General features: G+C 36.7%; 1 protein-coding gene across 3 annotated transcripts in view; it reads left to right on the plus strand.

Moving 5' to 3' along the window:
- Positions 1-13,931: 13,931 nt before the first annotated feature.
- Positions 13,932-16,644, plus strand: part of HINT3 (histidine triad nucleotide-binding 3) — a 59,475-nt gene continuing 56,762 nt past the window's right edge. Inside the window, exon 1 of one of the 3 annotated variants that reach the window (XM_010243210.3) lies at positions 13,932-14,317. In XM_010243210.3, coding sequence (XP_010241512.1) covers positions 14,093-14,317 — 225 coding nt within the window. In that variant the 5' untranslated portion in view covers positions 13,932-14,092. The remainder of the gene's footprint in view (positions 14,318-16,644) is intronic. The other 2 variants (XM_088902035.1, XM_010243211.3) reach the window with 2 other exon arrangements.

Consider the following 16,644-nt stretch of genomic DNA (forward strand, 5'->3'; position numbering starts at 1 on the left):
ACCCACTCAAATGGAAGATTTATATAATTCTCTTTCTCTCTTTCTCTCTTTCTCTCTCTTCTTTATCAGTATTTTTATATTTTCTCTTACCATAATTGAAGAGGGTTTTTATGTGAACCTAGCTACCACTTGTGTGTTTCTTATAATAGGTTCATTCAACATGCATGTATCAAAATGGCTCCCTTGCTGAAATTCTCGTCACAAATGCTCCATAAAAGAGAAGCTTTGCTAATGCTCTAAGGTAAGCACACAAAATAAGAATGAGTTTGCAGAGATACAAATGTGATTAAATACGCCAAGAGGGTTCATTCAAAACATGTATCAAAATTGCTCATCCCTTTGTCTTTTTTGGTGAATAAGATTTGAAGCTAGGAATTTGTGAGCTTGTTAATAATAGCAGAAACTGAAGTTGGATAGAATATTATATCCTTAAAAATTTTACCATTTAATTAATTATTTTAACAACTAAAAGAGTATCAGAGGGTCCCTTGAACCCTTATACTTATCCCCATTCTTTCAGATGTTGTTATTTGACCATATTGTTATCTACACTAATCCATGGGTAATCTTATCAACATGCTGGCTCCGTAAAGTTGAAACAATTTATATATTTCTTTGGACTCCAAGAAAGATATAAAGGAGAAATGGCAGGGCCGCAGGGGTGAATACTTCTGGAGAATTTTATAAAATCTTTCTCTCTCTCTCTCTTAGAGAAGCTGCTTTCTGACAAGGTGTGATAAACAATCCAAACAGGGGTTTACCTCTCCACTACTCCCATTCATTCAAACCCAGATGGCAAAAGTCATTTTATGTCAGTGACTTCTCCCCCTACCACTCTCCTAACCGTTTCTGATTGGTTTCTCAGTTGAAAGAGCTATCTATTCTCTGGTCCTAATCATCAAACTGCTCTCTCTCTCTCTGCCCATGACCTTAATGCATGCAGTAGCATTACCATTAAAAAGCAATTCAAATCTTCCCCCAGAAACAGGTAAATAGTGGAGTTAGAAACATGATCATGAGCGGAAATGTTGAAACGATAGTAATGGTTTGCTCGATGCACCCCTGTAGGAAGACAGCAACCCCTATCTTCCGGGTATATGGGTTATTTCATTCTCAACCGTAAGAGACCGATTGGATTGAAGGAAACTCTCTAATAAAACCCCGAAGGATCCATATGGAATCTCAAGTCTCAACGATTGACCTAAACCTTTATAATCTTTTCCACGTCTATTTACAGTTTTTCCCCTCAAAACAACAGTTTTCTTCTTCTTTTATTTCCTTTTTCCTTTATGTATCCATCTCAGCTACCATTACTCCATTAATTATATGCATACATGTTGTACAGAGATGATTGTTTAAGGAGAAAAAATTACAAAGGAAGAGAGAGGGAGAGAGAGAGTTATCTCGAAGGTTGCAACCCTTGCTGTAAGTTTGACCGTCAAGAAAGGAATCAAACACGGTAAAACACATGGGTTTGAATAAATTATAAAATTTAAAGCCTGGCAGCACTGTAAAATTAAATGCTCTCGGTAATCTAATCATAATCATACCCAAGTTTAGCCTTGTGAAAGGAAAAGAGAGGGAGACTTTTGACCTAAGAACGGCTTTTAATTTAGGGTTTACGGGGCGCTTTAGCTGTCTCCTCTCCTCCACGATAAGATTTTTAATTTTTATATATACTTACTGTGTGTCTTATCATTTGTTTTCGCAATTTTTACCGCCTTCCCTTCTCCCTTCTCTTGTGTTTGTCATGCGCACATTCTTTTAGAACGCGCGGAAAACACGATCCTGGCTCCTCCTCTTTCATGCTAGCTCATGCATGGAACCAGCGCCACGAGGGGTGGATGGGGTGCAATCTAAAGTGAACGTCGTTATCACTCGATCTGTCCTCACTTCAAAATTACTATATAAGATTTAGGATTCCCATCCAAGGGTAGCCACCATGGACCTATTACCCTTATAATAACCATGGATCTGCTCGATCAAGGTGAAAGTTACCCTGCGTTTCAACTTTCAAAGAAATTACTGGATTCTGCAGGAAATCATGCTTGTGAGTTGTGGGCATTTGTTTAGTTACGTAAAAGGTGCATGCATGATGCATGATGCATGATGCATGATGCATGATGCACCCACTATTACTAAAACATATGGATGTATGCATGCCCTGTTTCGCACGTGCGCTGCATGTTAGACTACACTATTGGATTTGGACGTGCTCTCCATTCCCACCTTCTTACTCCTAATTTCAATTTCCAAGAAGCCAAGAATTAGAAAATTAATTATAAGAGCTAATAACTTAGACTATATATTGACTGAAGATAGCCTTAAGCTTAGCCTCGGTCGCCTTCTTCACATCCTTTCCTTTTGACAGGAGAGTCTTGGGCTTTGGGTTTACACAGTTACAGGACCCGGGATCTGGTCTCCTGAACTTGCCATTTGTTCTGTGTCCATTGGATCATGATCTACACAATTCCCCGACTAGTCTTTTAATTAGCCATTTATGCATTTCCAAACTCTAATAACTCTCTCCACTGGCTCAGTTATTGTCTTTTTTTTTGGGTAAAAATAGGAGCTATACAAAGCGGGAGTAGCTCGGCCCCCAAAATCATACCTAGCTAAAGATAGAAGCAAGACCATTAGGAAGATTAGAAGAGGTAAAGCAAAGAGAAGAATCCCAGGTGGATAGAAACTTTGCGAGGAATAGAGTTTTGCTCCTCACAGCCCCCCCTCCCCTGTATTGGAAATCTCCACATGAATAACAACGATGTTCCCATTACATGGTAAGATAGGACTGTGAGGTTGATGTGAGGTGTGCTCTGTGAAAAATAGATCTGGACTCTTTTGTGAGTAGTTCAGTCTGCAGCTTGGTTGTCTTCACATTTCAAGTTTTTACGCCCCAAACTGCTTTTGTCGAGTGTAGCCCCATATTTGAGCTTTTGCCTTGTTTGATAAAGATCTTGACCCATGTTAAGATAGTCCCATAATATAAAAATTTTAGGATAATAGTGGAAAAAAAGGCAATAGTTGTAGGCAAAGGGGTTAGAAAGTTGATTTTTTGTAATCGTTTATATTATTATTTTTTTTATAAAAAAATATGTATATATATATATATATATATATAAAATGCTTGTATTTTTTGTTTTTTATATAAATTGGCATTTTTTCTTTTAATAATTTGTTTAATTTTATAGAAATTAAATTAGATCAGATCAGATTCGAATATCCAACATCATTAATGGACTCAGGTTCAAATTGGCCTTTGTGAGATCCGACTGAATCTTCAGATCAGATTGTATTCAACATTTATATTATTTGATCAGATTCGGATATACCTTGATTCAAATCCAATTTGATCATTTTACTTCCCTACATAAGAATAGGGATTTGGAATTGAAATCAGAATATATGCCAACTGTTTGGTTAGGTAGAATCAAAACCCATTCCCCTTCTTGGGGAAATGGCATTCCCTCCCCCTTTCTTAAGAGTGAAATCCCATTCAGCTGATTCCAATTCTTGTTTGAATAAAAAAAAAACCATTACAATTCACATTCTAAAGATTTTCAATTCTGAATTTGATTCTAATTCTGACTATTAACCAAATGGAACCTGAGTCTTTGGGGGGGCGGGGGGTTGAGAGCGTTTTCTACACATGAACCATTCTAGTGTTTTCAAGGTTCACATGGGCTATATTGCTTCTAGTGGATTTTAGCTTAATGAAGACGGCTATTCTAGTATCTTCTATGTACATTGCACCCTAACTTTTCTCCCCCGTCCTGAGTAGTAGCCCCTCTCGATTTATTTTCAAAAAAAAAAAAAAAAAAACTTCAATATACATTTTCTTGCATCTAGACAGTGTGGGTGTGGGTAGGCTATTAGTATTAGAGAGAAAAAGGGAGCGGGAAATCGTGAAAGAGTGCACCGGTTGGTTGGGAGGAGAGGTTCCAGATGATAACCGACAAGTGGCAGTTGGTCGGTTCACTGTCGTGGGATTCCTTCGGGTCGGCTAATTTAAAAAATAACAGTAAAATGGTAAGTGGCCAACCGTTGGCGCTTGGGAGAGAACGACGTTGCGTTGAAGGAGAGTAAATATCAAGAAAAGATTAAATAATCTTCCTTTATTAAAGAAAATCTTAACAAGTATTTTTCTCATATTATTTACGTAATATAATAATAACAACAATAATAATAAAATAAACCGGTATATGGCAGGGGATTTATATTGCACGAGAATCCATTAATGTTGATGGAAAGAGGAGAGAGAAAGAGAGAGAGTAGAGTATCCATTTCCATTATTCAAAGCTTCAAACCCTAGGAACCTGACTGCCTGGGAGAAATCGGCGGAGCGCCCGTGCCTCCTCGGAAAGATTACGTGAATATTGCCATGCACGGAGGTCGATGTTGGGCTACAGAGAGAGAATATATATACAGTGCATGGGCCCCCAATTGACGGACATGTGCTTTTTTTTTTTGGTACGTGGAATTTAACAGAATGATAATATCACCAGCCAACAAAACAATAAGTTCCAACACCCTGCCCTACCAATTTCATCTAACACCGCACATCTCATTATAAAATTGGGGCCCAACATAGAAGTGAGACCTGCTATATATATAAGATGGAATCTGGATGTACTGTCTATACAAACATTTTATCCTCAGAGTTCTTATGAGCAGGAGATTCGGAATTATAAGATATGCGATATGGATGTTATTGATAAGGTGTTGGAATATAATAGTATCAACAAATTCGGATTTGGTCCTCATAAGTCACAGCACCATTCTCTCTCACATACACTGTCTTCACATCCCCTTTCAGCTGTGTTAAGAATATTTCCGATGAATAAAAACATATAAATAAGGAGATATTTCCAAGCACGGCTGCAAAAGAGATAAAAGATGTGAATATGGTACGAGAACAAGTTAAAAATTTGTGAGAATCAAATCCAAGTTCAATTCGATTCCAACCGTGTAGATTCACTGTTTGTTTGTTTTTGGGCAGTGTAATTAGCAATATATCTTTTGGAGTTTATCGCAAAGATATTTGATACGACCAGAATAATGTAATGAGAAACAGCATCACCAATCTCTATGGTGGATTTGGATTATGGGTGGGAAGGGAGATCAAACAACCTCAGCATTGAACTTCTGCTATCACAATAGTGTTGAATAAAACAAGAGAGTGAATGAGACCAATGGATTCGGTAGTTGAGTCCACTATAAACAAAGTTTATTATATATTTAATTATTTGTATTGATACGATCAGAATAGCACACCTATCGGAATTGAACACGTGGCATCAATCATTGATATGAACACATTCCACACCTGCAGACTACCTCGGCTGACTCATCAGACTGATCGTTTCTATGGCATTCATTAACAAGATCATCTTGGGTTCGTTAAGCATGTTAACTCAGTTATAAATGACGTTAGAGGTGTGAGCTCTGAAAACTTTGCTTTACAGACCCTACGAGTGTGGACTTGAAACATAAATTCAAATCTGAAATGGCAAGACCTAACCCACGTTTGATAACGCTTTTAAGAGGTCTGAAGTCTGAAAACATTACTTTTCAGACTTCAAAAGCTTTTGGATATGCATCTAAAATTGAATTTCAGATCTGAAAATGTTTAGATAATGGGCCATCACTGAACGCGCTCAAACGCGTCTCAGATGTATCTGAATGTCTTTAAGTGTCCCTCATAATATTGAAATGGACATTCCTTTTTAAACCTAATTTTTTTCATTCGACTCCTAACTAGACCTGTTCATGGGCCGGGCCGGGCTTTTACTCATCATTAATGGAAATATACTAGGCCCGAGCCCGGCCCTGATAAAAAGCCCGAAGCTCGACCTAATAAAAAAAATTACAATTTTCCTTATTCAAGTTATAATTAAAAATTCAGATGGTTTTTTTTCCTATTAAAATGAACAATGGGCCTACAAGATGGTTTTTTTCCCTTTCTTTTACGTTTTAAAACACAGTTTTACATTCTTAAATCAAAAAAAGTATTCAAATGGACATAATCACATAATCCATTTTAAGTCTAATTTTAGGTCGGGCTCGGGCCGGGCTATTTTGACAAAACCCGAGCCTGGCTCGAATTTATTGTAGGCTGGGCTTTTTGGCCCGAGTTTAAGCCCGCGGGCTTATAAACATGTTCAAGCCCGTCCGGCCACCCGACCCATGAACAGGTCTACTCCTAACCATTAATGGCGCAGGGACAAGGCTTGAAGGGAGATGGCGATGGAGAACTCGAAGAAACCATCAGTGGCATTCTCAATCAGCGGTCCTGTTCGATTTCCCTCTCCCTCCCTCCCTCTTTCTCGCGTTTTCTTTTCACTGTCTTCCCGTCGACTGCCCTGTCTCTATTCTCAGTCGGCTAGCGGCGGTCTTGTTCGATTTGTCAATAGCGGCGTTCTTAGTTGGCGGTCCTACCCGATATCTCTCTCTCTCTCTCTCTCTCTCTCTCTCCTTTGTCTTCCTGTCGGCTGCCACTGCTGTTGTTCTGAGTTGGCCGACGGTGGTGTTGTTCGAGGTAGGTAGTAATGAAGATCCGAAACCCAGCTCCAACAACGACAACTCCTATGCTCTTTTCTGGCAGGGAGTTAGATAACACTGATGAGTTGATGGAGATTTGAACGGCTCGGGTGAATCTAGCTTGATGGTTGTGTCTGTGGAGTTCATGAGAGAGAGAGAGAATGAAGCAGTAGCGAAGGTTTCAAGAGTGGTAAAGAGAAGCTGAATTATAACTTATAAATTTATTTTTAATTTATAAATTTATTAAATATTAATGTTTTTATTTTTTATAATTTTTAATTTGTTTCATGGACTTTATTACTATTTTCATTATTATTTTAATTATTAATAATTTTTTAATATAAATTTATATGTATTTTCAATTTTATTTGTATTTTAATAAATTATTTTATATTTTTTATAATTTTCTCATATTCTTAATATTATTTTGAATTTAATAAATTATTTATATGAAATAATTAAAATTGAACTCAAAATTATCACATAGTCTGTTTTAGGGATAAAATAGTAATTTATGAATTTTCAGATGTTGAAAAGTTGATCCAACACAAACAACTTTATCTTTCTAGGCATATGTGTGTGTGTATAGGTATGTATAAACATGTATTTTATCAATAAATGATATATAATTATACTTTACATGTAATATATGAAATATTTTATATTCAATTTATATTTTTAATTCAGATTTAAAACTTTTTATTTGTAAAAAAATATTAAAAATTGCAATTTAAGGCAAAAAAGGGTTTATTGGAAAAAAATACTGGGGCAAAGCACCTATGGCCCTTGGGATGCATAGATCTCGAAAATTTATCCAAAATAAAAGAAAAAAAAATCACCTCAATTGAATATCAGAGTACAAAGTTAATTATGGCCTCCTGAATTTTGCAAACATATATAGTTAGTATGCAATTTGTGACCCGGGCACCGGGTCAAATGGGTCAATGGTCCAACCGTTTGGAGCAGACAATTTTTGCCTTCTTTGGGTTTTACTTAAATTGGACCCAGAATCTTGATCGAGTGATGGTTTGAGTGGTTCAACCAATTGGGTCAACAATGAATTGAAAACACTGGTTTCAAGTCTTACCAAAATCTGATGCATTTCATACATGATAAAATAATGTCAATGCCCTTACTATTGTCATCTATTTAATAATAATGATTATTATTGTTGTTGTTGCCAAATATGAGATTGAGGGCAACAAGGTGATTTCACTAGTGTCCGAGGCTGACAGGTCTGATTTGTAAATAGGAGAAAAGCACACGTTAGAGGCCCTGGTTGTTATCCCAGGGGTGGAGACTCTGATGATCAAGTTAGTCGAGTGCTTAAGGGGGGTCAGACCAGGCAAGAGATGAGAGATAAGAGATTAGTCCTTAATAGCCAATGATAATCCTCTTGGGATTCTGGATGCTTACCTTAAGATGAGTGCCCCCTTTTATAGCTAACCTTGCCTTAAGAGTAGTTGGAAGCAATTGGAGATGTGCGGCTAGGATTTGATCTGGCCGACACCACGTAACGCGATTTGAGGTCTACCAAGTATCCTTACATCACTTGCCCCCCACTCTTGAGGCCGTAATGGTCGAGGTCAAATGGTGTGCTGCACAGAGACCTTGGCTTCGGTCGAAGATAGTACAATGGAGTTGTGTGGAGGCGTTGGTCTTGGTTGCAGTGGACTCTTCTTGGTGGTTGCGTGGTGACTACTTCCTTGTTCGCTCTCCGTCTCAGTGGAGGATCACTATGGGCGGAGAATGCGTGATTGTGGCTTGCATGGGTGTGGGACGTCCGAGTTCATTGACCGTGCCCCATATGGGTGTCGATGTCATCAGGTGCAGGTCCGTACACAGGATAGGCATTGGTGTTAACTAGTTGAGGTTGGGCACGAAACGGTGCAGAGGTGTGTCTGGTTTGAGTTGTTCTTGACCCAGAGCTAACAGGCAAATCGACTCATTCCTTTGGCGTCATTTTGTCTTTCCAAGGTTGATGCCATGTGTAGTCCGTCGATTCGAGCTATCAGATCAGCTAGTCTATGACCGTTGGATTAAAGGGATTTGAGCCGTATGTTTCCTTTAAATAGGGACGTTGGTTGAGCGAGTCTTCACCATTTGCTCAAACCTTGAGTCTTCACTTGTGATCGCAGAGACCTCGTCTACCAATAGCCGATTCCCTATGTCTTCTTTCTTTGAATAAACACTAAGTAAAGGATTCCCGTCTTCAATATGTCAACTTCAAACTCTAGACTTGAGTGCTATGCTCTTCCTGACTGGAGTGACCTTAGCAGTGGTGGAGTTGGAGGAGGCTGAGGAACCTACACTTGAGGAGTGGGCTAAGGCCAACCGTTGAGGCGTGACATTGGTATGTCACCCCCGCTTTGACTTTGATAATGAGCTTGGCAAAGAGCAAGTGAGGGCTCTGTCCAAGATTTACTATATCCTAGGAGGCTATAGGATTAGAGTCCCTTGCGTTGGTGACTGGCCGTGGCAGCCCATCGAGGGGGAGGTGTGTGTGCATGAGCATTACCTCCACTTCGGCCTTCTTTTTCCCTTGTCTCCCCTCATCCCAGAAATCCTTAGCTACTATAATATTTCCCTCAACCAACTTGCTCCGATCACCATTAGGACCATAGCAGCCATGTTGGTGATGGCTTGCCTCTGAGATGTGTCTGTGACCCTGAATATATTCTAGGGTCTATTTGCATTGAAGAAGCATCCTGATAGCGAAGGTTTGTGGTACTTACAAGGCCGACGGGTAGGGTAGTGGGCAACCCGTCGTCCGCCCATAATTGGAAGAAAAAGTTTTTCTTCATTAGTTGATCACAAGGATGGTCCTTCCTGTTTGACTGGGGAGCTCCAGACTCGTTGGCCGAGAGGATCAGGCTGTATAGTAGCGAGGAGGAGTCAACCATGGCGAATCGAATTTGGCTAACTGAGACGATTCATGCCAGACCCTTTATACTAGGCTTGCAAGCCTCAAGATCCGAGCTTCACTTGGCTCGAGCTCGGCTCGATTAGCGAACGAGACTATGCATCAGGCTCAAAACTGAGCTGAGCCGAGCTCGTATAAAGTTTTTTTAGGTGGTTTTTTCGAGCTCCAATAGTATAAAAGGAGAGTCACAAATCAATTTTTTTTTGTTTTATTTTTTTGTGTGGTTGTTTCAAGTTCCAATAGCATAAAAGGAGAATCACATATTAGAACTAGTAGAGCCGCATATGGTGTATGGGAAAATTAGATAACTTGGAAAATGTTTTCTCCATGGGGTTACACAAACTTTGACATAGGATGTTAAACTAAACAATAAAAAAATCTATTTATAATTTATTGTTGTTTGTACAACAGAAAATAAAAAACAGAAAGAAAATTTTGAATATCTTAAAAATCCTTAGTACAAATATTGATATAAATAGATTACTTTTCAAAAATTTATGAATTGATGTGAATAAAATTTTCAAAATTTATTGATATGAATAAATTAATTTCCAAAAATTTAATTATTAATTTTTTACTTTTATTATTTGTCTTATTCTTATAATTCTTTTAGACATTTTTTTTACTCATCTTATTAGTATTTTAGATAGAGATGAGAGATAAGGGTTTGGAAAAAGGTGTTAGAATCATCTAGGTTGTTTATTGTGAGATAGGTTAGGAGATGTTTTAGGTGGGGGAGATAGTTTAGGAGAACTTTTAGGAGAGGAGATGATTTAGTTGATTGAGAACGTGTGGGTGTTTGTGTGGGTGAAAGAGAGATTTTAAGAATAAGATCAGTGAATTATTTCCTATGTTGTTTTCTTATTGGTTTAATGGGCAATTACATAGAATTAAAAAAATAAAAAAATAACAAAACATGAAAATTAGGAAGATGGTTTTGGAGCAAGGAGAGGCCCTCTCTGAACTACATTGCTTTTGTATATAGAATAGAAGGCATAATATCTGATTACATAAAAGTAAAATTGACTAGTGTCCTAACAAAATTTTGTGAAATGAGGATTATCTAATAACCAGGAAAAGAGAATTAGTCACTAGTTTATGCAAACCACCAAGAATTATTCAAATAGATGATAGTTAAAATCATTAGTAGTTGGTGTAGATTAATCAAAATGATGAGAGTCATTTAGAGATGTTGAAAAGAGTCGTTTAATAATACTAGTAAGTGTGCATATGCTATGCACGCGGCAATTCTAGATGATGATAATGATAGTAATAATGTATCAAAAAAACTTATAAATGTGTATTATTTTTATTTTTATTTTGTTTTCATTATTAATCGGATGCAAATTACAAAATCCAAATATGGTTGCATAAACACCTCATCCAAATATGTGATAATCGGATCAAGTTGTGAAGTTTCAAGTATCACTGATAGGCCTACCTATTTGGCTAGATTATCTTTTAGTAATGTTTTATCTTTTTGATGTATCTGCTTTTGTTCATTTGTAAAAAAAAATGTAAGGTTTAAATAGAGGGAATTAAATGAGGTAAAAAGTAGTAGTTTCAATTTAGAATTTAAACCTCATAATTAAATAAAGACTAAATTAAAATGAGTATTTTAGTCAAAAGAAAGTTTCACAATACTCATATTTTAATAGTAGTGTAAATATATAAGTACATATGTGTTAAATTTGTTGTATATTTTTTTTTTTTTGCATTTCTATATGTAAAAATAATTCTTATTTGCCACACTTACTTTTTGTTTAATATGTGCCTAAATGTTTTATTTTTTTTTTGCAAAGTTTATGCATTTTTTTCATTTTTGTTTTTTATATTTTATTAAATTTTATTATTTATTTATGACATTAAATGTTAACACAATTGACTCAAAAGTTGAACTATTAATCTTTGCTAAACAATAAAATAATTTATTTTTTTGTTAGTTCTAAATTGTGTATTTTATTTTCATTTTCAATAAAAAGAATTATTATTTATTACACTTATTTATTTTTATTTGATTAATAAAAATATCATAAATTTGTCTAATCTTTTCTACATTTTTGTAATTTTCTATTTTTATTTTTATATTAAAAATTCTATTACCTAACTATGACTTCATAGGTTAAATTTGATTTGGATGGTTGAACTGCTTAGCCACCACTTGGATAAAGATGGTTTTTGTTTTTGAGTTGGTTTTAAAATTCATGAGTTTATATTGTTAAAAAGTAACATTTATTAGTGAAAATAACTTAAATATATGATTTAATAGGAGAAAATTGGAGTGAATACCTTTAAGTATAAGACTTAATGAGAGGGGATTAAATGAGGTGGAAAGTAATAATTGAATTTACATTTTATGGACTAATTAAATAGACAAATATGAGCATTTTAGTCCATGTTTGGTTCAGTTCTCATTCTTTGTCATTCTTACCCAAGATGAAATTCTGAAATGGACAAGAATAGGTAAAAATAGGTAGAATGAGAAAATATTGTTATGAACCAAACACTTTTTTCTCAAAATGAATTCTTTTTAGAATAACAAGTGTCCTATGTTGCTTATTTTCATTCTTAAAAAAAAAGTGTCGGTATTCATAAACCGCCAGCCTAGGTCCCTAACAGTTAACGTTTACGCATAGATGTTTTGTAAAAGTACTTCCATAAAAATGCTTTAATGTAAATGTACTTTCATAAAAGTGCTTTTATAAAAGTGTTTTCATAAAAATACTTTACTTTCACAAAAGTACTTTTCATAAATTACTTTTATAAAAGTGTTTTCGTTAAAAGCACTTTTGTAAAAGTGCTTTTGCAAAAATAAACATTTATGGCAACAATTTTGTAGGCAGAGTTTCCTCAAAGAATGAAAATGAGCAAGATGGGGCATGCTTATTTTTCATGTTGCAGGTTGTTCAGTTTTTTGTGCTATAGGGCTGATTTTTCATTCTAAAAAGAATGTGGCCTATGGCAAAAATTTTGTAACCAAACACTAATGTTTTTCATTCTTGCCCATTCTTGCCTAAAATCAGAAAGAATTAAAAGAATGAGGCATAGAGCATTGAACCAAACATAGCCTTATTAGCCATTAAAGCTGGCATTAAAGAAGAAATAAAATAAATTTTATACCATTTTTCAAATGAAACAATAAAGAGTAATTTTAGTTCAAGAAAAACTTATATTCTGAATCCACACTTTTATATATAATATAAGTAACTTAATATAATCATCTAGAAGCCCCTTTTTTTGATTGGTAAATATGATAATCTGACTCACCCCGCCTTAGCTGGGTGTTTTCTTTTTTTTTTTTTTTTTTAATGTTGATTGGGTACAAGGAAACTTGAAATTCTAGTGAATGGCAATTCAATGGGGCGAGAGTGGTATTTGTCCACTTCGCCCCAGATAGATATTCTTAATATAAGGCAATAGATTTGATGATGATGGTCAACTTTGAAAGTCTAAGAAAAATGAGTTAGCAGAGGTGAGAAGTGATTAGACCCCGAATGCGTTACACTAAACACCCCTGGAGTAGACCTGTTCATGGGCCGGGCCGGGCCGGGCCAGACTTTTACTCTGTATTAACAGAATTTTCTAAGGCCCGAGCCCGAGCCCGACTCGACCATCGGGCCTATAACTTGGGCCCGAGCCCGACCCTCATAAAAAGTCGAGGAGGATTGCAATTTTATAGTTTTCTTGGAACTTCTATGTTTTACTTATTTTCGGAGTTGTGATTTGAGAATAGTCTAGTATCCTGGACGAATGTCATGTCAGCATAGATTATTATGAAGGTCTGGGTTGGGTTATGATATGTCATTCCTTATCCACATACTTTTAATTAGCAATTCTGTGTTGTTAAGAATTTCTGAAAGCTGTTGATGAAGACGTGCTGGTTTGGCACCCGTAAGTAGGTGTTTAGCATCGGTGCTGAGAATATAGCACCACGGTGTTGGGCATATCTGAATTGTAAGTACCGTTTGAAAAAATAACATTGGTTTTATTTAGTATTATTATTATAGAATCATTTTCAACATTGGTCATATTATTTAACATCCAAGATTATACTACATTATTGTATCATTGGCAGAAAACATTGAATCTGACATTTTTTTATATTATACTTTTTCAATTTCCAGAAGCAACATTTTCAAACACCGCCGGTCTATTTGACCTGTTTCACATGGGGCTCTGGACTTTGATATTTTGCATGTTCATGCTCTTAGAAGTGGGTCTTTGATGCAAATGAAAGTTGAGGAAGGGAACTTGCAAAGTGTCACTAACCCAAAATACAGAGTGGCAATGTCTAATTTACCCTATTATATGAAATTTAGGCAAATCAATAAATCATTCAGTTCAGTTCAGCCACTCTGGCTGTTATCACACTGTCTTATCTGTTGCCCACGCCACCCATCTATCTTCGTAGAGACGACTGTTGGTGCTAGTGTCACGTGCGGTGAAGCTAGCAAAACCTTAAAATGAGCTTTAATTACAAGCGCTCTAATCCAGAAGGCTATTACTTTGACCACCCATTTTAAACGCTTACCTGTTTCTGTTCTCGTTTCACTCCTGTTCAAACAACAGAGAATGACGAAAAACTGTGGAAAATTCACGGTTCCTGTCGAGGAGTTTGTTTTCGCTTAGATGGAAGCACGACGGCTTGCGGTTCTCTGTTCCCATCTTCGCCAGATTGATCCGGGACCTTCTAGCTTACCTGAACGGCCAAAATTGAACACTTTATCAGGTTTGTCGACTTCCAATTGCTCTACCAATGCGGATGATCAGCACAGAAGTGATTCTGCGAAGAAGAATGAAGAAAAGCATTGTATTTTCTGTAAGATTATTCGAGGTGAATCCCCTGCATTCAAGGTATTTTCATTGAAGTTTGAGTTTAACTTTTCTTTGTCTCTCTTTTTATATTGCATTGATTGCCTTGCTTTTTTTGGCGGGGTGGGGGTGGGGTGCTTTATTTCCAATTTTGGGATGTTGACGGGTGAAAAGCGAAAATTCTTTGTTGGGTTCTTTTGCTATTTTGGTTATCTTTGTTGGGTCTTATATGTTTTTCACCACCAAAATTGGATTCTATTGTTTTATCAGGTCATTTGTTTGATACTTCGATATTCTGATTTATGAACTTCAATCCATTTTATTAATTTTCCTTTCTTGATTTAACTACTTTATGAGAGATTCCAGTATTTGTGGCAAAGCTAATATGCATTGTTAGAAGTACAGACCTTGAATTCATAGTCTCAACATCGTTATTTACGTTGAGAAAATTAAGACTTCTGAAATGAACCTACATACTGAAGGCTTGAGTAGCTTCCTAATGCCATGGTCCATGATGTTAGTTAATACAACAAGCCATTGAATTTGCATAAGACAAGCGGAGGTTTTAGGCTGAAGATTCTACGATCCAGATGAGCATCTGTGGGCATCTTTGCATCAACTTCATTACTCTCATCGATAAAAAAATATAATTAGAAATTATCCCATTGGACCATGCCAGAGTGTGGTCTCTTTTTAACAATTTGCTGCCCAGATGGAATTCTTAGATTTAATATAAGCGTTTCTAAGTTAAGGATGGGACCTTCTTATATTGTGTATGTACAGAGACTACGTGCACACATTTTCTGAGTGGATTTTGCAAAATCAGAAAACAGTGTTCATTGAAGAGGCACTGCAGTAAATTTTTTTCCTTTGATCAGCAAATAAACATTTATTAATTCATTGTTTACTGATTAAAGTACACGAGTTTAAAGTTTTAGCATTGTAGTGACCTAGGTTACAACAGATTACAGTTTTGCCCAAAATAAATGAACTGATTTGGTTTCCCCAAGATATGACCAGGAGTGAATCTCCTTCAATTTCCAGTTCTGTTGCTCCAATCTGCTCAGCCAGTTTCAAACCTTGTAGGAGAGCTAGAGTTTCAGCCTGAATTGAGTCACCAAGGCCGATTGGTCCTGGGAATAGTGCCACTACTACTCCTTGATGATTTCTAAACGCTCTCGCTATACAGTTATACCTGCTCTCCTTGGGTTACCAAAGGAACTCCCATCAAAGCTCAGTTTTAGTTTATTTGGTGTAGGTGGTTTCCAATCCATTCTCACACTTTTTCTATGTAAAATCTGTTTGTATCACTTCAGTCTAGTTCCTTAGAATGTCATTTATAGAGACATTCCTGAAGAATTCCATAATTTTAACCCAATGTGTAGATCTGATTTTTATAGCTTCAATCACTTCCTCCTTTGACTTTTTTTTTTTTTTGATTGGAAACAGTAACTTTCATTAATTCTTTAAGAAACTTAGCACAAATGTCACCTTCAAAAAACAAGGTGACCCCTCCACAGATTACAAACAGGCCCAAAAAAGGTTCTACCTACTAACTCCTTGCTTTGCTAAAGTATCAGCCATTGCATTGGCTGATCTCCTACTCCATTTAAACCTGACTTCAAGCTCCCTTGTTAGTTGCATAATCTCCCTTACAGGTTGTCTAAGGGACTAGGCGCCTAAGCTGTTTGTTTGCATCCAACCTATTACCAGTTTTGAGTCTCTCTCCACTTCCAACTGCTGAAAACTCAGCTGTTTAGCCGGCTTGAGCCCTTGTAGGAGTGCCAAAACTTCTGCCCTAAGAGAGTCCCCCAGTCCTATCGGGCCAGAATAAAGGGCCATGACATTTCCTCCTCCATCTCTAAAGACACTCCCAATTCCAGAGGGGCCTGGATTACCTATAGAACTGCCATCAGAGTTTAACTTAACATCCAAAGATAACGGGGGTGACCAGTCCTCTTGAATAGCTAAAGAGGGGCAGGAAGAAGCTGCTACCTCACTTCACCCTCTAATTAAGTCATCTACAGAGAAGTCCTTGAACAGATCCAGCGATTTCAGCCAATGTATGATCTTGATGGTGATCCCTTCTATGACTTCATGTGCTGATTTTTCTTTCCCTTGAAAGATTCTGTTATTTCTCTCTTCCCACACTACCCAAACAACTGCTGCCCTCGTTGCTCTCCACATTACCCTTCCTCTTTTCTTTGACTGACGAAAAAAGCTAGATTCAAAAAGATCCACCACGCTTGTAGGAGGAACCCACCTACACCCAAAGAGAGAGGAAAACCAATCCCAAATAAGAGTAACAAAAGGACAAGATATTAGTAGATGATTTACCGTCTCACCACTCTTCAAGCAAAGGCTACAAA

The sequence above is a fragment of the Nelumbo nucifera genome, chromosome 1 (assembly GCF_055504915.1).
Source record: "Nelumbo nucifera cultivar China Antique chromosome 1, China Antique-T2T, whole genome shotgun sequence".
NCBI lineage: Eukaryota > Viridiplantae > Streptophyta > Magnoliopsida > Proteales > Nelumbonaceae > Nelumbo > Nelumbo nucifera.